A 22,383-nucleotide genomic window follows, 5' to 3' on the forward strand; every position below is an offset into this window, starting at 1 on the left:
ATTATGAATAAGACTTGTATAGCCCTGGTGGAGCCAAATTTATAAAAGCTTTTCTTCAGTTTTGGAGAGTTGGATGCCTAACACATTTATTCTCATCTTCAACCCCACACAGGGGATTCACCAGCAGATAAAGCCATCTTCTCCAGCTCCTAGAAGCCATGTGAAGAATATGGCCCAGGACTTCTGCAAGACTGAAAGCTACAGAGGCACGATGGAACCTGAAAGCCTCTGGAAAGACTCCTGAAGGACGATCTGAGCTTGGTGGCTGCAGTCCCGCTACTTGGCAGGGCCTTAGTAGGCAAGGTGAATTGTGCCCCACTGGCATGGTCCCTGACTGGCCCTGAGTGACTCCTCATGCCAGTGATTCCTCATTCACCACTCACTGTCATGAATCAGGGAGAGAATGCAGTTCCCTGGCATTTCAGAGCATCCCCCAGGGCAGCCACCAAGGCCTTTCCCTGGTGCAGGGGCCCTTTTGACTAATGCAGAACAATTCCTACGCTGTCTCCTGTTGCTGGGGATGACACGCAGGGTAAAAGGACTTTCTGACCATTAAAAGTACAGTGAATTCCAGAAGATCATGATTATTTTTATAATCAAAGCTGCTTCCTGTAATAGCATCTCACATTTGGTGTTGTTGATCTCCACTGATGGATAATTTACATAGATAAAAACATAATTCATCAAAGATAGGGAACATAACGAGAATGTATCTGAGTAAGGTAATAATAAAGAAATGGGTTTAAGCCCACACAGCCTTTTCCATAGCTAAAGCTAAATCCATTCTTCCTTTCACAGTACAGACATGTTACCAACCTCCTTCCCCACCTTCTCCTTCTAGCTGATAGTACAGCAGCTACTTCACGCACTTGTGTGTGGGTACCCAAGTCTAGCTGCCATCCTTAGCCAAACTCCAAGTTAAAACTTAAGCAACCAAGTTATCAAAAGTCTTCAAAATGGTCTATGTGTTGTCCTGGGACTTGCTCTCAGTCTCCTTGGTGGAATGCTTCACCTGGCATACATATTTATGCATTAGGTTACCAGTGGAGGATATGAGGCTACAAAGCCAGCCAGCTCAGTGGTTGCAGCAGTTGTGTGGTGCTAGGAGAGGAGTCTGCAATCCTGAGCCAAATATATATTCTAACTACTGAATTGAAAATTTGAGCTCCCCTGACTCAGTGGTTTATAAGAGTTTGGAGTGCTCAGCTCTGGCAAATGATGTGACAGAGTAGGTGGGAGCAGATTGAGTTGGTGTCTTAATGTCAGACTCAGGTACAAAGTAGGTGCCAAGTAGCTCAGCATCATTAAGATGTGGGTGTTTTTACACATTCCCAACATCAAAAGTCAGGCTGTACATACTCCCTCAGGAACTCACGTATCAGCTTAACATCCAGATCTCCACTGACATGTTGGATGGCCAGAAGCATTGCAGCAGTACATGCTTATCACAGATCAGCAGGACATAAAAACTGATATTGCTGATTGCCCAGCAAATCTTAGCTATCACCCCTCCCATGCAAGTGGATCAGCTTTGCTGAGGCACAAAAGTTGAGATCACTTGCACTGGGCTCTCTACTATGAGCACTGAGCTTCTGGCTGGGCTGACTGCATCTCCTTCTCCAGCAGGGTTCCACAGCCAAACATCACAGAGGGCAATGTAGGCAAAGGTAGCCTGTGCTCCCAGAAACACCTAAGTGACCAAAGTCTTTCCCAACTGATGGACCTTCTCCAGTGACTCGCGTCAGCAAGTAGCTATGGCTTTCCCCTGCACTCCTCCAATGTGGAGGATTTTCTAGCATCCTGCCATGTTGTCATTAGTCATTACTTGAGCCTTGTTGCAGTCATTTTCATCAGGGATGAGCTAAACTACGTGACACAACTACGTACCACAAGGTGTACTGATCAGACTAACTTTCCTGTTTTGTCCTAGCCTGTCACATGCTTGTGTCCCAGTACAGGGAAACCCTGACTATTACAGGAAACCAGAAATGCAAATGCCTAAGGACAGATAAATGAATATTTAATTCAAACCAGCAAGATGTTGTTTGCAGTTATTTATTTTACTAAAATGGTTACATATGTTGAAACAAGGAAGAGCAATAGTAATAATGTTTGTTTTTCCAATATCATAAATAATTACTGAGTTTTCATTAGCTGTTGGCTCAGCACTGATCATGACTTTTGTTATTTAAAAAAGACACACACATAATTCATCAGAATTTGTGTTTTCAGAAAACTCTAAAGCAGCAGTAGAAAAAAAATAAATTAAAGAAAACAGTAACAAGAAATTAGGCCAAGTATTTCTTAAATTTAAAACCCACTTGATGTGTTTTACAGATTATTCTTGTGCTTTGATCATTGGAAAAGAGAACCATTAACAAGTTGTTTATACAATGGCTTGCCTTCTCCAGTTTTACTTCAGAGGAGTCCCCAGAAGTACCCTTTTTACATGACAAATTTTGTTGTTTATACAGACAAAAACACTGAATATTCCTAACAGAAGAGTTTGTCAAAACCATGAATTTATTGTCACAAAATATTTAATACCAGAATAACTTATAATAGTATGAACAAAAGTGAAGTATTAACTCTCTGCTATTAGTTATAAACTCACATTATTATGCCAAAATCCAGTAAAGTATTAAAAATTAATGTCATGGAATCTTAGACATATAATGATGCAAGTCAGTAAAACATACTTCAACTGTTCATACAGTCACAACATACATTTCTTGCTTGGCACTTTAAGTCAATGCAAATCAGCAATTTAGAAAACAAAGTAAAAATATATATGTACAAAATATTTTCATATCAAATAATTTTCATTGTACACTAAATAAAACCAACAACGTTATGTTACATCAAGAAGTTTCCTAAGAAGTCACACCAAGGCTGATATTTGCAATGTGTCTTGACTATTTTAGTGCAACTGAAACAGCCTCTATTTGCAAGTTAGTTACATCATTAGCATAGTCCTGCTTCCATTGATGTGGGAGTTCTGCCATTAAACTCAGCAGGAGCAGAACTAAAGTCTTGTCTTGTTCATTGATGGCTCACCATAAAGAGAAGCAAGGAAAGGGATAAGTAGGAAAAAACCTGACAGGATACCCACAGGAAAAAATCCAAATCCTAGCAACAATCAGCTCTTTTCCAGTTTTCTGTAACGGATTCTGTATAAATTGGTTTTGGCTTTGCCACTGTTTATTCAAGCACTGTAAACCTCATTAGACTATTGTTATATGACTTCAGAATAACTTGTACACCTCCAGATAAAATTTAAAAATAAACCTTGTTTTATGATAGTTACTACACTCAATAGCAGTCAATTTTAGAGACATGACATTTAATACATGGTTTAGTATCTTCTTAAAACCCTCCTGCCTTAAATGCTGAGATTCTTCAATGTTTCAGTTCCTTTTGTGATTCTTGTTTGGGCTTTGATAATTTATATTATAGGCTTTTCTTACTGAAATGTGAGATGTCAATCAACTGTCGTCATTTATGCAGTACATACAAAATAAAAATGTTTAAACCACATTAAAGTAATAAGTTCCACCATGGAAACATTTCTGAATGGCATTATAGTTTTTGTTTTGTACAAGAAGAAACCAATTTTACTTCTATCAAAACTTCAGTAAGTCACTAGTAAAGCTTAAAATTATAGAAATTCAACTTGAATTTACAACTAGTCTGACTAAAACCTTCTCAACTACGAATCTTTAATGAGCAACACAGCTGAGAGCATATGTATAAGTTCAAAATAATCTGAACAATTAACTTATTTCCTAAATTTGTGTGTTCTAGAGTATTGCACTTTTCAAAGGAATGATTTTGGTATTTTAATATACTGCATATACAGGTAAGAAACATGCATAACAACCTTAACTTCACTTTGACAAAACATACTGTACAATTTTTATAACACTGTTGATTAAAAAAAAGAGAGTGAGAATGATGTAACAATTTCATTAAGACTCGTCAGTTTGTACAAGTCAAATAAGCACAACTCTCCAGGGCCTTCAGCAGTAATGTGTTTAGCCCTCGGCTGCTTAAGCCCACTTGGAATAATATACAAAGTATAAGCATTATGGCATTGTCATTTTGAGGCATAACACTGTTGTACTATGCCCACGTTATAGCTTATTTTTTCAAAGCAAGGCACTTACTGTAATAGCAATGCAAACATCTTATGCGCACTTTGAGTAACATAAAATAAGTTAATGTTTTGATAAAAACAGGGTTTTTATAATTTACATGCCTTTTATAGAAGCAGTTGAACATTTTATTTAATACAATGAAAACATCTGAGTCAGAAGGAACCTTAATTTTTTTAACTGACCATTCTGTAAAAGGGGACCTATTTTGCACATTTTCCTCCTGTCTGTGAATCTGATTTTGCTGAAAACCAATCCTGTGAGGAAAATGTCTGTTTGACGTGAAAAAACAAGAGGACCCATCCCTCAAAACTGCTGAACTAATGGCACTTTCACAGTCTTTACTTCTGATATATGTGATGATTTCTGGATGATGCAGCTGGTAGTTCCCTGCAGTTTATCCTTCCCCTGGGCAAGGTTCGTTAGGGCCATAGCTGCGTTGATCTCCTTCCAGTACGTCTCATCTTTGCTGGGTCCCTTTCTGTTAGCTGTGCTAGATTCAAGCAACAACAAATATTTACACACACATCTTACACAGCTATCAGGAAAACTGTAATAATAACAACAGTAGTTGTTGTAATAACAAAAGTAGTTTCGGAAAACTTTGAAGTCCCTTACTCACCTTTCACACTTATTTGGTCCATTCTCCAGATTTTCTGAAAACAGGAAAAAAAAAGGCTATTTTATTTTAATAGTTTTAAAAACAAGCATGTTCAGGGAATAGACATATTGAAAAATAACCCAAGATTTATTCCAAAATTGATACCAGATCTAAAATAAAATCTTTGCTTTGAAACACATAAAGGACTAGCTTCATGCAGGCATCTTCCTGGAGAAAACTACACTGAAGGTGTAGCTGTTCTTGAAGGTTCACCTATATTTTGCAGGGTAATAGAGGAGTTCTTCAAAACATATTTATGTTTTGAATACCACAGACATAAGGAATTGCAAAACCTAAAAATTGCCTTTCAGTGAATGCCTTCTAGTATGCACTAAAAATAGGACTCCCACCCATGCACACATGATGTGTGTGGGTTCTACTGCGCCCCTTGCCCAGGCAGTGCTCCGTCACAGAGGCAGCTGAGAGGGACACAAGTAACAAGCACACCTGGTTAACAGCCCTCAGAGATGACACTGCATCACAGGCATAAACTATATTTCCCCATCAAGAGTCATATTTGTTCATTCACTAAGTCCTCACATCCCAGAGAAGCCAGAAATATTTACCAGGCAGAAATGTATAAGCTTTATTCAGTGGGTTTGCTATGCTGACACAGAAATACATTATGGAGGAGTAAGAAGCTGATGCCAAGGTGCAATATCTATGGAAAACAAGTCAATCCAAAGAAACAGCAACGGCATGAGCACTAATGTCTAAAAGAGACCCAAAAAGTCTCTAAACACAACATAAATCCCATAAAGTACTGTAGGTCTTTGCGAGGCCAGATTCCCAAATACAAATCAACCTTACTGCTAGATTTCCATCAGATTATGAATTAAAACTTGATCTTGTCTTTAAACAGAGCTTCCAGTAGAAGAACCCTTGGTAGCCCTCCCCTCAGGAGCAACCACAGCCAGCAGTCCATTGTCTCCTACAGCCAATAATTCAGCTCAGCTGCACTGCCCATACTTGGAGGTGACTGCTAGAGACTACAGCCCCACTAAAGAACGGCAGGGAGACCAGCTGCAATTCAGAGATCAGCTGTTTGCCAAACTGTTTGATCTGGCAGGTCTCCATCCTTTTGCAAAACAGCTTTATAAATAAATGTTCACAGGTGACCAAGATTTAAGTTTTCTTCCAAAAGTGCACAGCTTGAATCAGTATCTTTTAAGATCTCCTAGAACAATGCTTGAATGGGATTCAAGAGGGTGAAGACCAGTGTATGCAGAGGACAAGGAACCAAGGTAAAAAGAAACATTTGATCAAGAAAGAGGTACTGGATGACACACAAAGTCTCCTTTTTTAAGCTGTACTTGGCTATGAAGAATTCTTCAGCCCTGTTTCATTGTTGTTTTTTTTTAATTAGAGACAGTTTTCAAGACGAGCTTTAGGACTGAATAGGTCAGTAGGTATAGAAATGGAAATGGCAAGTAATAGAGAACATCATTGCCAGAGCAAACCTGGATATAAATACACCTCTCTCAAGCATCTGTCAGTTTCTTTTGCTGTTGGAAAATATTTCCTATGAACAAAAAAATTGCTTGTACAAACTTCTGAGGGAAGTAGGTGTGAATGGTGACACACATTCCAATTCCAGCGTTTATTTGAAGGAGTATTTGCAAATATTTTTCACTGGTGTTTAGCCAGCTCTAAAAGAAAGCATCTTGACCATGGTATATAAAAGCAGTAGCAAAACTAAAAAATAAAATCCAGGCGGAAAGAGCTGCCTATTCTTTAACTTTGCTGAAGATTTTTCCTGAATCACACATATGTTCTTATTCTGTTTGGATTTTATGGTTCTTTCAAACAAATTATTTAAGTCAAAGAAACTCAAAACTGGGTTAAAATAAAACCATCACTGATAATTTGCAAAGCTCTGGCTAATAACTGCTCTCAAAGCATGTTAGTACAATGAAGTCTGAAAATTTATCATTTCAAAGAACAGGCCCCCTTTTTCTTGCCAAAAATCCTTTTCTGTTATACCAAACCTCTGACAGCATATACCAGTCTGCTCTACCACAGCATCCAAGCAGCTCCCCTGTGTCTGAACAGCCCTTAGCAAAGGAAGTATTACCATTTTTAATTTTTTTTTTGTTAGGGATAACCACTGTGAGAGAGACAAAAACCTTTCCTTATGCTCTCCTTGACATCTTGCCAGTCAAACCAACTTGATGTCAATCAAAGCAAAAGTGGGGTTCACTTCACATGCCATGAAACTGCCATCTAAGTCATGCATCTTTATATCTTTACTTGTACAGGCTCCACTCATAAATAACAGAGATGTCCTCCAAGAAATGGATTCAGCCATTCTATTTAACACTGCAGCCCAATGTCCTTGAGTGCTGCTGCAAAGCCAAATTCCTAAGTCCTGTTCTGTGGCCCCTTCCTCAGACTCTTGTCCTTTGGACAGTATTATCATCCATGTGGATATGCTGACAGCTGGATGGGGGGAGGAGCATATCTCTCCTTTGGCTATTCAGTATATCAATGATTCATATCTATTTTTATATACAGAGACATTAGTACACTGCTAGTATAAGTACAGCCTTAATGGCTTACCTCAGCCTGGAAGAAATGCAGGCTGGTCATGTCTGGCTCTTCACTGACCAGAGAAAAAAACATAGATGACAAAACGTTATCAAACGTATTTAAAAAAGGCCAAAAAATGGTGAGTCTTACCCAATATTTTTCTTTTTCTTAATCTTTTATAATCTATCTGCTCTGCCTTCAACTACCAAATAAAGATTTCAATAATTGAAGCTTTTGATATTTGAGGTATCTGCGCAAGAATTGCAAAGTATATTTCAATTGTAAAAGCAACATTTTGGAGATTGTGCCATGAAAATAATCAAAGAACTGCATTCTCAAAATGGAGAGTGCTCATTTTCTTGACCATCATACAACATGTTCCTAGATTTCATCTTTGAGGCAAGAAGGAAATGGCACTGGGGCTGGGTAACCTCTCTGGAAATGGTGATGAAAGGAATGATAAAACGATGGAGTATCCAGAATCTCAACAAGTAGCCTCAGCTGAGGACTCACCCCAGAGCAAGTGCTGATGGGCTCTCCACTCATGACCCTCTCTCTAGTACATGAAAAGCAGTACTTTACCAACCTTGAGGTACCAAGGTTGCACCAGAGCTCTCCAAGCACTGTGGTTACCTTTAATCTCACACACCTTTGGTGGCAGCACCTCTGGTCTCTTCCTAAAGAGTCTGGCTCTCTCACTAGTGAGACCAAGGCAAGCTGTCACACAAATTTAAACCCCTACAGACTTGTCAAGCTTAGATCAGTGTGTCAAGTGACTCCTGGGAAAGCCAGCACTGATGAATTATTGCGTTCCACACTGTTCCCAAGACTCATTTGATAGGTTAAAAATTATGTTTACCCTACTACATACAGACATAAATACATTTTAACAGCATACAAGTGGCCAGCACAAATGATTTTCCTAAACAAACAACAGTAGTGTTCAATAGCATATTTAGTAATTGAAACCAGAAGAAGCTGTTGCTGAAGGTGCTTTTTAGTGTCTCAGAAAGAATTATGCTTCATGTCAAAGGATGGTGGTAGCTTTCAACATATATTGAGATCCTACAACAAATCTATTTAATATTAAACATCAGAAATACCTTTTTGCTACAGGTTTGGAAATCATTTAAAACTGTGGTCATTTGCTCTGCAGCCAGAAAGCTTTAAACACTGAAAATGGAAACTCATTTAAAATTAGGGATTGTCATTTAAACCTCACTTTCTGGGACTTCATTCTGCTCCCAGTTGTAAGCATCCAGGGAATCAGCTCTTGCCTGGCCAAGAATGTCTCATTCTGCTCTCAACATCTGCCCAAAGAAACCAGCAAGGCAGGATATTTGTTCCCTCTTGTTTATAATAGGAAGTCACTATAAATCACCTACCAATGGAATTCTGTATACCTTTCCATTACTATGAGTTTTCAGTATACAGTTTACTATAGGGCATAGTGCCAAGAGTGTAGACACCAGACAATACCAGCTTTGTGATACAGCATGGTATTTTTCAGGACTCACATCATTATTAATAATATACCCTGCATCATTTTTTCACCATGAAATTTCTTCGTAATTATTAACTGGCTGATCCTGACAACTCTCTTGCAAGGTAGCCTTCTGTCCCATTTTAGCAGAGATGGAAATGAGTCTCGGAAGCCCAAAGTCAAAATACTGCCAAGGCAATATTTTGACTATTTCAAAAGCATTTAAGAACAGAATTTCCTGGGATTTCTCTTATATTTAAAATGTTTTCCTTTATTCTTCTGCTATCAGAAAGGACCAGCCAAAGAAAATGAAGCCCAGCATTCTTGCAGGCAAACCATCCTTGAACTGCACAATGGCATCACATAGCTCCAATTTACTATGCACAAAGGCTCTCTGGTGACACAGAGCTTGCAGCACATTCAAATGTTTTAGAACAACTCAGACACTTAGTGTCTGCTGCATCCAAATGAGTAATTTTTATATACTTGGACAACTTCAGGGGGTGTGCTAAACAATGTCAATTACAGTGACATTTTATCATTTGGATTTGAGAATTCTAACCTAAGAATATCACATGTGTGGGTGATGAAGTACACCTAAAGCCCTGCTGGGAACAGCAAAGACAAGACTGACCCCTTTGGTAGCACCAATCAGCCCCCACATGGCTCCCCCACTCCCTGCGGTATCCGGCTCCAGCTGAGCCACAACAACTGCCTTAAACCCTGCTTTGTGTTATCAGGTAACACTGACAAAGCAAAGATGGCTGGAAACCAACAGGGGAAAGAATGTGTGAATGAGGGAATGAGACAGAGAGGGAAAGGTACAGAACATTATGTAGTGGGGAAAAAATGGACATAGAAGTCAAGACACAGTAGGTCAGTCTCACATCAGCGTCGTATTTTTTGAAGCTACTTAAACATGTACAGATTCCTGATGAATTACACATCTTCTAGCTTAAAATAGAGGGGGAAAAAAAAGAAAAGAACTGCTGGCCTCAAATGGTGAACACCATAAAACATTTGTTGGTTCAATAAAAGGTCCTGTATAACTTATCTTCATTTTAAAATTGGCAACATTATTTAGTTGTTTCTCTCACTGCCTCTCCTGAACTTTCTTTTGTTGGTTTTGGAGACTCTGACTTAACATGTGTTGACCAGCATTTTCAAAACAAGCAAGAAGAGGAAAAAGAAGGAGAAACAGGAAATAAAATGAGGCAGCTGAAAGAAAAATGAACATTACGTGTGTGAGTAAATTAGTGGGGTGATGAAGTATTTCTGTACGTAACACACACACACACACACACACACACACACACACACACACACACACGCCCCTTGACTCCAGTGTTTTCCAAACCACAATTTCAGGGTGCATAAGACTTTCAGATCTCCCTTTCTCCAAGAACAAAATTAGGTTAATTTGAGTTAATACTCCTATGCTCTTCTGCATTGACACAGCTCCTTTACTCCTGAAGGATCCCAAAGTAAACCATGAATCACATAACACCACTAATATTCACCCACATCTGGGGAGGGAACGTGGCTTAGCCCAGGCTGCTCAGCAATGTAAGGGAGGGTAAATTGTAGCCCAAAGCAGCAGGCCAGGGCTTTTGCTCTTATAAAAAATATCATTTAATCTTGGTGCAAAAACTGTAGCACCTTTTGAAAAACAAGAAAACCTCAGCTTCTCTAGCTTGAATTGGAGGAAGAAGAAGCTGGCTGTCCCATGTTTGCACTTGCAGTCCCCCTTTTTGAGCCTAATGTAAACAGACAAATGAGTTTGTAAACATGGATAACTGCTCAGCCACAGTACCACAGTACCACAGGCTCAGGCAGCACTCGTCCCACCCAGCACTGAAACTCCTAAAACCCTTTTCCTTTTGCACCAACCTCCCAGTTTCCTCAGGGACAGTAGACCTATTAAGGATGAATTATGGTGAAGCGCAGACAGGAAAGCTCATGCTGGAAGAGACTCCAAACCACAGAGTCTGCTACAGAAATATTCCCCAAACACTCCCTGCAGACCCCAGGCCACCTCCACATGGGATCCCTTCAGTGTTGTCCCTTATGAGTCCACTCCTGCCCCAAGGCAGGTCCTGGGCTGGGAAGGTCTCTGTGAAACCACCAGGTTGTGGCTCGCAGTGCTCATGCAGCAGAACCTTTTGGTGGAGGAATGAAAGTCCCTGTTGGAGTTTCAGGTGACCTGTGTCTGTCTGTGGCTGCAGACACAGCAAGGCAGTGTGACCTGGAGACTGCATGACACCAATCACTGCTGGTCTGATCTCAGGGGCGTACTGGATTTCTACTGACAAAGATTTATTAGCATGTCCTTTAGTTGGGTGGGAGGAGGAAAGCTGTCAGAAACTTACAGGAATGAGCTCTGGGTCCAGGCTCTAGAGAAAGCTTCTTTTCAGCAAAGCTTTATTTTACCGCTGCTCTCCTTCTTCCAGGAGGTTACAGAGCAGCTTGTAATGAAGTCACCCCCACAACCCTGTTACCTCACTCCTTTGGCTTCACAGGGACACCAAGTATAACAACTGACCTGTCATCAGCTGTTACATCCTTTCAGATGAACAAGCTGCATAATGACAATTTATGTTCACAGTGACCACTAGAGTGAATATTTTTCCCTGCTCACCCAGTGGGGTTTTTTCCCAGGAACAGCTATAGCCCTGGTCTGACATCTTCTATTAAGATACATATGGTGGGTCTTGCCAATGTTAGAAACATCCCTTTTCCATCATGCCCTAGACCAAAATTTTTCTGTGAAAATAATTTCATTGCAATTTGTTTCTTGCACCAAACTTCACATACAAGCTTTCAATGTGAAGGACTGCTAACACTCAAGTTTTTTTCCTGAATCCCTGAGCATTCAAAGACTTTTTCACATTGTGCAGCCTGGAGCCTGCTGCAGTGGGAGTAGGCATCTAATTACATTTTAATACATGTGATTTTTATAAAATGAATGTACATGCCCACAGAGACTGTGATAGGTGTATTTTATAAAACATAAAAGAAAACCAAGTTTGCAAGTCTATATTAATATTTGCATTAATAAGTGCACTGAAAGCCCCACATAATAGCAGGCATGGTGCAAATGGTCTTAGAGTCTTGAACTACGCACGTGAATGTAAGAATTTATGAGTTAACAAAATAGATAAAAACCTGTTGTAAATCACTTCATTGTTCAGGCTGTCACAGCTGACTCTAAATTTCCCTTAACCAGTGACAGTGTGTTCTCCTTGGTGAGATTCAGGGCACTGTATGAGTCTTGTTTTCTTAGCCAGACCTGAGCAGAGCCTATAATAGGAGCTGGGGCTGTGAGTGTTGAGGTGAGCTGTTAACAAACTGATGGTTATACGGTTTTATTTTCTTTACAAGCTTGCTGCAAAGCTGACTGAAATATTTTTTTTTTCTCATTGAGCTGGCATGTTTCTCATTGAGTCGTGCAATGTTGTCAGGTTCCTTGGTGATAGTCTCCCACATGCATTTCACAATGCATAAAGGAACATCTGACCTAGGCTTCTTTTGTGTGTGTGTGGTGTTATTTGGGAAGCGATTTACAACACGTGCTGTGCTGACTCATCAGATGAAGTTTGCCCTTCTGTCGCAAACCATTAGGGGTTAACACTGAAAACCACCTTGGGCAACAGGTAAGGGGGAGGATGAAATAAAGAAAAGAGGAAAAAGGATAAGTGGAAGGGAAACAAGAAATAAAGGAAAGACTATGGGAGGGAGATGTTACAAAAAAAGAAATGACAAAATGGCAAGTCAGGATTTACCAGGAAGAAAAAAAAGAGTAAGGAATAAAAGGGAGAAAACACACCACTATGTCAACTTTCTTTGTTTTTAATACAAAAATATCCTTCTTCCACCCAGGAAAGTTGCTGTTGTGCAGGCAGGCACGTTCAGTCTTTCACTCTGGATCTAAAGATTTTAATTGGGAGCTCTTAAAGACTAAAATAAGGCTTTAAAAATAAAAAGCTGAAGTCAAATGCAGCCAGGGTAAGCACTATTACACTCCAGCACGATTGTTTTTCATTAAAAAAGCAGGGTGAAAGGGAGGGTTTCAAAGCCATATTTCAACCCTAGGCTGACACGACAGCAGTAAAATCTGATTTTGTTATGCTAGTTGGCTGTGGGTTTGGGAGCAGACCCTATATATGCGGTGTAATGTTATGATATGAATGCATGCACACAGAATATTTTCAGAAGCTTCTTGCAGAATTTAGAGAAACGTGCCACCCATTCCTGTGGCCCCACTTGCAGGAGCCAGCTCCTCTCCTGCTCCTGGGAGCCAAGCAGGCTCAGACATGGCATATGCTGTACAAAGACAATTTAAATTACAAGGTACTGTATTTTCAGGCAAGTGGAGGAACTTCTCAGTGAAAGCTGAACTGATTTCCATGGTGTGTTTAGCCAGAAGAATGGAGTAAAGAATGGGTAAGTCTACCTGAGAGATGAAATTCAGTTTCTTTCACTTGCCTGTAAGATAAAGAACTGACAAATATGGTCTCTTTAAACACAGCTTCTTCCATCCACAGCATGGGGTACTGAAATATGCGCAATACTTACCACAGAATCATAGAATATCCTGAGCTGGACCCACAAGGACCATTGAAGTCCAACTCCTGGCCCTGCACAGGACAGCCCCTGAATTACACTGTGAGTCTGAGAACACTGTTGAAATGTTTCTGGGACTTCAGCAGGCTTGGTGCTGTGACTGCTTCCCTGGAGAGTTTGTTCCAGTGCCCAGCCACCCTCTGGGTGAAGAACCTTTTCCTGATATCCACATAAACCACCCCTGACACATGTGCAAATACTAAAACCCAGATACCTAAGCAGGGTCCCAAACTCACTGCATTGTGAGATCATAAGCATACAAATTCAAGCAGCTTGTAAGAAAAGTGCATCAGCAGGGCTCCAGCAATCAAACAGCCATAAAAATGACTGTAAGCTGCAAAAGAGCCTCCCGGTAACCCAGACAACTGTTGCACAACAGATCCTGCAAATCCAGGGATTACATGTGAAATTTAAGAGATTGTTTATATCTCCAAGGAGATACAGACATTTTCAAATATATATCTACCTGTATCTGCTCCTACATTATGTATAATATATACATATATAGATATGCATTCTACAGTATGTTTGCATAAAAATGGGAACAGCTATGCAATCTGCCTTCACACTAAGTATGCTATGAGATACAGCAGTACAATCACAGATGGTATTTTCTGTGGTCACCACTTCCTGAAGGTACACGATGGAGATGTGCCAGGGCTGAACCTGGAGCAGTTGGTGACACCTTTCCCTGCACAATCTCGGTGCCATGACACAGCTCCAAGGTGGCTGCAGGAAGAGGACACAAGAAGAGAGAAGACAGTCAGGTGGACTTAACACATTAAGAACATCATGTTAGTGACTGAAAGTCTCTCTGCTTGTTCTCTGCTTGTGCTACAGGTGTGTGTGGGGCTCAATAAGTCATTCTAACTGACCTTTCCACAGGTGCTACAGTACATTCCCTCCTAGAATCTCTAGACTCTGACTTGAAAGCCTGGGCTTTCAACTTCAGCATAGCTGAGCACTTAGAGGTGCAGATGAGGTTAAAAAGAGTGTTGCTTTGCATGCATAAAAAGCCATGAAATCGTAAGCATCCACAAGGTCTTCTGTATCTAAAATTACTTTAAATTGTGATTGTTTGGTGCCTTACTTATCCATTTATGAAATCCCATAGATGTCTTATGAAAACACCTTTATTAAACTTTGAAAAGGGCCAGACAGAATGTATCAAGTGGCACTGAACAGCACATCATTAAATCATCCTGTCCTCAGAGGCACTCAATTGTGTTCATGCTATGGCTTTGGTGATACAGAACCAGCAGTGAACACTCAATGAGGATATAAGATAGGTTTTGAGGCATCTTTCAAACTAGGCCAGGTCTATATGTCAGAAAAGTATCTCTTCCCTCATCTAGCTCAACAGATCCCATCTAGTGATGGGAACCCCTTTATTGAGCTTCTCGAGGAATAACTGCAACATACACTGAAAACTGTAGTCACCTCCTCCCTGACCATATACAGAATAAACAGTGGAAGGAACTGCTGAGTGAGCTGCCTGTGGATTATTCTCATCTCCAGTTTCACAGAAGTGATTTTAGTGTTTGATACCATTATTTTTGAGTCAACTCTTCAGTTTTGTTTCCTTTGCTTTCCTTTGTGAAGCAATTGCAGTCTTAATGCTCCTGCTCACCACAACTTGCACTGTTATTATTTCCATTACAGGATTTCTCCCCAAACCTAAATATTCCCAGGCACCTTTTTAAACGGGCCCTCAGAGATTCTAGTAAATTGGGAAGCTTATCAAGAAGGGCTGTGTTTTCAGTTTTCCTGTTCACTCAGTGAGTGAGAGGCAGTGCACCAAAAGGCAGAAAGCTCTTGGGGCAGAACAGCATGCCCAGAGTTATTCAGGAAGATGTGCCTATTTGCCAAGAGTTTTTGAAGCAGCAAAAACACCTCCTATACTCCAAACATCATCTTGTGTTTAAAATGGTTTGAGTCCTAATGCAGTGCAATTCCAGTAACCCTGCAGAAGAACCATATTTAGAAGAGCTCAAAGCCTCTCCAGGCTATCATGGAGATTGGTGCAGTGTAATAAAGTCAGCCGCGCTGGGCTTGAATTCTCAAGGAGCAGCTAAACTTTAACACTGCAGACACTCACTAATTGAAAGTTGTAAGTGCCCTTCACAGCAGAACCTTTGCCTAAGACAGATGAGGCTCCTGCACTCCGAAGGAGCACATGTGGGAGGTCCTGAAACAGTAGTAGGACAGTACTTAACACTGCAAAGGCCTTGGATGTGAACAGCTTTGTGGAAGAAGATGAAATTGCCTCTCTGGCAAAATGTATGAAACCGTCTGTGATAACAGGAATGAGAGCAAGGATGACTGAACAAATATTTGCACTGAATGCCTAGTCAGGACAGGGGAATTGCTACTGATATGATCTTTACTTTCAATGTTACTGCTTCTGACAGTCTTACAGACCTTGCAGATGTTTATTGGCCACTAAATCATTCTTCAAGAATGTTGGCTCTGTTCCCAAACCTGAAGAGCCTGAATGTGAAGGGGTTTGTTATTCAACACGCACTGCTGCTTTTGGAGACAGTGATTTTCAAGAAACCAGCAGGGAAGCATTGTCAACTGATAACAAAGACAGGGACCGGATTCAGATTTCCCTGCACGCCGGGCCTCGGCCGCTAAGGCTGTAATGAGTAGATGAGCAGCAGGTATCAGGGCACTGATGTAATGAGTAAATGAGCAGCAGGTATCAGGGCACTGATGTAATGAGTAAATGAGCACCAGGTATCAGGGCACTGAGCATCCACGTGGCAGAGAGCACTGCCTGAGCCCTGACAGCAGCACTGGGCCACAGCAATGGGCCTGGATGGCAGCACAGATTGCTGCTGCTGCTGCTGCCGAGGGCTTACCAGCTCGTCCTGACCTTGATGTACTGCCTGCTCCTCTCGGTACAGCACAAGTGCCTGCATTTTAGAGCCTCTGCAAAGCTCGCTCCACGGTGCTGCAGAGCAGCTCTGCTCTGCTCCTCCAACTGCAGGACACGCTGCATCACAACGAGCCTCATTCAAACCCTTTGCCATTCATCTCGGGAAGAGCAGCTCGCACAGACGCAACTGCTGAGCTGTGGAGGAGCCTAAGCCACAGTATTTCAAGGCAAACAGACCTGCTTTCAAACAGAGAGTTTTTGAACTACGGGCAATATGCACAGGCAGTTTCTCTGAGTGAAGAAGCTGATATTCTGAGATCACTGCAAATAGTTCTCACCTGAAAAAGCTACACTAGCCACTGGAAGCTGTACCCAACTGGAGACTGGACTAAAATAGTGATAATAATAATAATTATGGCAATAATAATACATATCTTTTAAATAATGAGTGATTAAAAGTAATTAATTCCCTTCATACTATGAAATTATTTTGTAATCAATGTATTAATAAATTTTCATAATGGAATTATGAATTATTGATTCTCAGTGTATGATTACCACAGGAAAAATATACTATCCATAGTTATTGAACATATTTCTCCCAAAAAGGCGCTGACACATTGACCAGGGGATGTAATCTAAAAGCAGTTAAAGCCAATAGCCTCCTCTAAAACATAACTGAATTGCTGCTATTAGCTTCCAAGATGAAAGACAATGTTATCTAAAGCAGCCCTTGTAACATTTTCCCCCCAAATAGGGTGAATACTGTTTAAAAATATCAGCTTGGTGCAGACATAAGGTGCTTCAAAAATATGTAAGGCAGTTGCAGAAGGTGATAGTGTCATATTTACTACATATTTATTTTACATTAGCTCATAGGTGTTTTCCTGGAAGGCAGGGGATTTCTGCCAGGGAATTCTCTCCTGCAACAGTCTGCCATATCAGACTTAAAACACACATACATATTTATGGTAAAGCCATATGGTATTTATGGTTAAATCAACTGATATGCTTAAAAAATATGAATTTTTATTAATTTGAAAGCTTTATAGATCAAAACAAGCTTAGAAGTTTTATTAGCATTATAAATAATTGGTCTTTCCTCATGTTACCATAAAAAAACCAAAAAAACCAAACCAAATCCAACCAGCAAACAAACAAACAACCAAAAACAACCAAAAAACCCTTCAGCCAACAATGTTTGGAATGGGAAACTGAGTTATAGATATGTGAATAAAAATTTAGAACATGCCTCCATTCATAGAACACAATTCACAATTCACAGATGCAGTTGGAAGTCACTGTGAACTTTTTGTTCAAGGAGCAATTAAATTAACTTTATCTCAGAGTAATTCACACTTAGGGAATTTTTTTATGTGTCTTCCCTGATCTACTTAGATGTTTTCTTATGGGGGTAAGCAGTACAGTGCAAAAATCATATATTTGTACAGATAGCCTTGCATTCTCACCTGCCTTTTAAGAATTAAGATCCTGAATTTCCATTTCTATAGAGAAAATCAACAAGACATGAAACCATGGCTCCAGACACAAAGAACGTTTATATTTTTTAGGAAATAACTATGGTGAAAGAAAGTGAGATCCTTTGATCCCTCCAACACAATTCAACTCTAGGCTTTGAGCTTTTGGACAGAGGATAAGCGGAGGACTCTCACCAGCTATGCAAGCCAGGCAGTTACAACACAAACTCTTTAAGCTCTGTGAACTGTTTCATGTTTTTAAATTAACTTGCTGCTATTATTAGTAGTACTTCTGTTTCCACTTTTATAACAACAAAGGCTTTTTCTTTCATTTTGCAAGAACTTTTTATTTTTGCCCGTGAGCCAAAGTTTTCCCATAGAACAATTGCCTATACATCAGAGTCTGTGAAGTTTATGAGGATCTGCAAAGGTCCTGCAAAGCAGACACAGCAAATCCCATGTGTGGACAGTGCCTGAATTCCTGCCCACCACCCTCTTCCAACAATGGGCAAGCAGACCTTGCACCACCAGCAAATGCTGTATTTGATAGTACAGATTGATCAGGATGCACAAAGCCCAGCCTAGCTGGGTGGCACAAACACGTTACTTCAAACAACCAACCCAATAAAGTGCTGGCAAAGCAGCCCTCTGAGCACCACTGGGAGTGGCTCACCCAGCTCATAGAGAGGTCTTGGCTAGTGCTGGCACACACCATCAACCCCAACTGCAACTCCAGGTTCAGCAAATCTTTAAAATATTCTCTCTGGATAGCACTTCCTAGGCAACTACTGTCTCAGGTAGGAGCATCCTGAGAGCTGCTTGAAGAGACCTGAAGGCTGCTAACCACCCACAGCACCTGCAGCGACACTCCCTTCCTCTCACACCTCAAACACGGCTGGCTGCCTCAAGCTGCTGTAACACAAGGTGAGTTCTGCCTGAATAGTCCTAAGCTTTGCAATTAGTACTTGCCTTGAACCCTTTGAACACCCAGAGGCCCATTCTGGGGGCTTAGATGACACCTGCCCCATTCCTTTATTTTTGTTTTAATAAGATTCATTAGCCTTTGTGGTGAAGCAGAGATTCCAGAATACAAACCAGGACACTGACACTGGGACTATCCGTACCCCTAGAGCTGCCCAGAAGAAACAATTGTGTCTAAAAACCTGGCATCAAGGAGTTCTCCATATTATTTTGGTTAATGTTAAGATGCCACATTGCTCAGACAGACCTGGGAGCAACACCCTCTGCTTTATTTGTGAAATCTGTATTTCAGTAGAGAGAACAAAATATAGGAATGTTCAGCCATATCCAATGATTGCAATTTTCCATCAAAATTGCTTTCTCAATTGTGTTGTCTTCTATCACATCTGTCTTTTTCCTCTTCCTCCCAATTTCCAGCTGGACCCTCATTTTTCTTTCTCTAGTACAACAGGGGAAGAGAAAACTGAAGCAAGAAGAATACTTTAAAAAAACATCCAAGGACTACCTTTTGGGAAGCCAAATTCACACTGTAGCAACCCATCAAATAGGAGGTGCTGTGCACGTTCAGCTGCTGGCATTAAACCCTTGTTCTGTATGAACTGGGTAGAAATTGGTAACTGCTGCCCCTCAAAGAGGCAGAATGGAAAGCATGACTTGTGAATATAAAGCGCAAAGACTTTGGGAAAGTTTCCCCTGGCCACAACTCTGTGCACATGTCCTACTCCTGAGTTTGGTATGTTAGCTGGTTTCTATACAGCACTTAAAATGGAAAAAAAAAACAACAACCCTTTGAAAGAAGTGCCTTGAAGCACAGATATTGGCAATGGATGACACTCACTCGCTGTAATTACTGAAAGACAAATTTTTGATCAGGACTCCTATTTGAATTGTCTCCAAAGCTTCTCTGAACTCCAAATGCTGTGACCTTTAAAATCAAGGGAGCAAAATGTTCTCTGTTCTAATGACTGGTACTTTAAAAGCAGAAAATCCACACATTAAAACTAAGATTTAAATTGTACTGTTTGGCAATAAAGTCAGACTTGTTTCTTTTGGGGTATCAGAGAAAAACAGGGTCTGTGTAAAAAGTTTAGAAGGATATTAAGCTTCAGAAAAATGGGAAAAAGTTATAAATAGTCCTATGTTTTCAAGGATAATGAAAACAATATCTAAATAATGTAATGGCATAAAATCTACTGCCTAAATTCTACATTTTCTTGCACAGAACATAAAAAAAAAGCATTTATGTTTCAAGCAAACAATAGAATTTTTTTTTCTGATTATATGATGAAGTTTCAGATGAGTTTACAGCCCTAACTGTTGTTCTTGTTCACATAGATACATGCAAGAAACACTTCTATACAAAACACCCCTACTTTGCAAGCAGCAGAAAGGATGCCTTCCTTTGGACAAATACACACTTTTCATTTATTTGGAGAAAAATATTAAAATTAAACAGAACAAATTTTCAATCAACACTTGTTAATTTGAAACATTAAAAAATCTCCCATATTGAAAGCAGATTGCTCTGAAAAAACATTCATTTTCAAGGTCATAATGGTGCTGGCAGAACTGAAAAAATGTAGTCCAACTTGCTTGTGTTCAGCTGTGTTTACTTAGTCTCAATTTGACAAAAGTCTGCCTCTGATTATACATAGCAGTCATCTGCCCACAGATAAATAGATATTACACAAATGCTTGGAGGGAATGACATTTGGCTACCATTATTTTTGGAATAATTTACTCTGCATCCTGAACTTAAAACACCAAAATGATTCATAATGGTTTCTGGACCAAGTATTTCCATTTAATAAATAAATTTACCTCTATGACCTTTTGACCTTTGTGGACTTTATATTGTGCAGGTTATTGGATTAGGAAAAAAAAAAAAAAGGCAATTTATTGTTAAATATTCTGTGCTTGGGAAAGGTGGATTTATCCAGAATTCAGACCCAAGTCAGTGGCAAACGTGGTGCACTCATTGCACAGGTCAGAGCCAGCACGTGCAGTGCAAAGGGCTCAGGGTGCAGCTGGAGAGGGGGCTCTAACTCAGCTCTCCAAGACATCCCACCCCATCACCACCTGCAAGCACAGGGCACTGCTCAGCTCTCTGCAGAGCATGCACCTGCAGTGGAAGCCCACACCAGCAGAAACCAGAACAGCACTGCCTGAGACAGAAATGTGTTTTCTATTTCAAATGCACCCACCTCAAGTATAAAATTAATAGTTCTCCGCCTATTATCTGTAAGAGGGAAAATCAAAACATATTGGATGCCAAACTGAAATTTTGCGTTATCTGAGGAAAATAGTTGTTTTGTGACATCTATGGAATATCTTATATTTTGAAGGAGACCTGCAGTATTTCTCTGATGTGGATAGAAATTTTGTCCACTTAAAGATACTACTTGGTCTAGGGCATTTTGTGTTATAAATTATCCATTAATAAGGCAAAAAACTTATGAATAAATTACAGCCCTTACTCTCATTTCTTCCCCGATGCCTCTTCCTAATTCTCTCCCCTTCAAGTAATCAATTCCCTGGAAGTTCCCCAGCTTCTACTACCCCAAACTGTGTTTCCACATCACACACTGGAAGTATTGAAGGCAATTCAAAGTCCATGAGGTATATTGTTACTGCTGTACATTTAAAGGGGAAAATGTCTCCAGAGTGTGGTGATAGATGGAAGAATAAAGCCTAGACCAAACAGAGTCAGATTAGTTTCTGTAAAGTTAGCATGCTTTGAAAAATGTCTCTTCAATTAGAACTCCAAAATTAAGAAAGCCCCTGATGCAATAGGAACCATATGTGTTTGATACACCCAGCTTCTCTAACATAACATCTAAATATTCAGTTTAAAGAAAATTAAGAGACTTGTTTACAAAGAACTAGTTTACATGTTTACAAGACTAAGCTGAATATTTTTAGATGGAACAATTACATACAAGTCATTTCCCCTCATTTTCCCTTGTTTCATGAACATTACTGTGAAGATGGAATGTGTTTTCAATGTGGACAGCTGGAGGTACAGAAAACAGACTTCTGTCACGTGGAACAAATGCAGCAAATTCCTTCTTTACAGGGTGTTTCCTTACAGAGATTAAGTATTAGTGTTCATCACACTATGATGCAAAGCCCCACTCCTTCAGAAGTGTGCTAATGACTGTGACCCAAAGAAGAGTTAATTCAGATGGAATCCAGGAAAATGAGGCAACACAGAAACCTCATCAGCAGTCCAATCACATGACAAAATGCGAGGCATCTCCAAAGCCACTGCCTGCCAAAAAAAGAAAGGCTGCTGCAAGAAAAATACTTTCACAGCTTGATATCTAGGTCTTGTGACTGCTATCCAAACAAGGAGTAAAAGTGGTACTATATAATGTGGCAGGGTAAACAGAACCACCTACTCACCATCACCAATCATGTTTTTAATTCAGATATATTCTGTTTCTTTAAAAAATGATGGGGGGAAAAGAAACAAAACCTTCTGTTGAACTTGAAAATTATATGTGTAATTATCAGATCTGGCATGACATATTTTAGGTTCATAAATACCATGAACTGTATAGGAATGCATGTTTTGACATACAGGATCAAAC

The 22,383-nt window shown here is 40.0% G+C and overlaps 1 protein-coding gene across 2 annotated transcripts in view; it reads right to left on the reverse strand.

The window, feature by feature from the left end:
• Positions 1 to 2,039: 2,039 nt before the first annotated feature.
• The window catches only part of MKX (mohawk homeobox), a 50,582-nt gene continuing 30,238 nt past the window's right edge, over positions 2,040 to 22,383 (reverse strand). For both annotated transcript variants that reach the window (XM_086861847.1, XM_086861853.1), the window contains exons 6-7: positions 4,777 to 4,810; positions 2,040 to 4,647 (exon numbers count right to left, since the gene is read on the reverse strand). In XM_086861847.1, the coding sequence (XP_086717973.1) occupies positions 4,461 to 4,647; positions 4,777 to 4,810 (221 nt within the window). In that variant the 3' untranslated portion in view covers positions 2,040 to 4,460. The remainder of the gene's footprint in view (positions 4,648 to 4,776; positions 4,811 to 22,383) is intronic.

This window comes from Cyanistes caeruleus, chromosome 1, assembly GCF_971803275.1.
Source record: "Cyanistes caeruleus chromosome 1, bCyaCae1.hap1.1, whole genome shotgun sequence".
In the NCBI taxonomy this organism is placed as follows: domain Eukaryota; kingdom Metazoa; phylum Chordata; class Aves; order Passeriformes; family Paridae; genus Cyanistes; species Cyanistes caeruleus.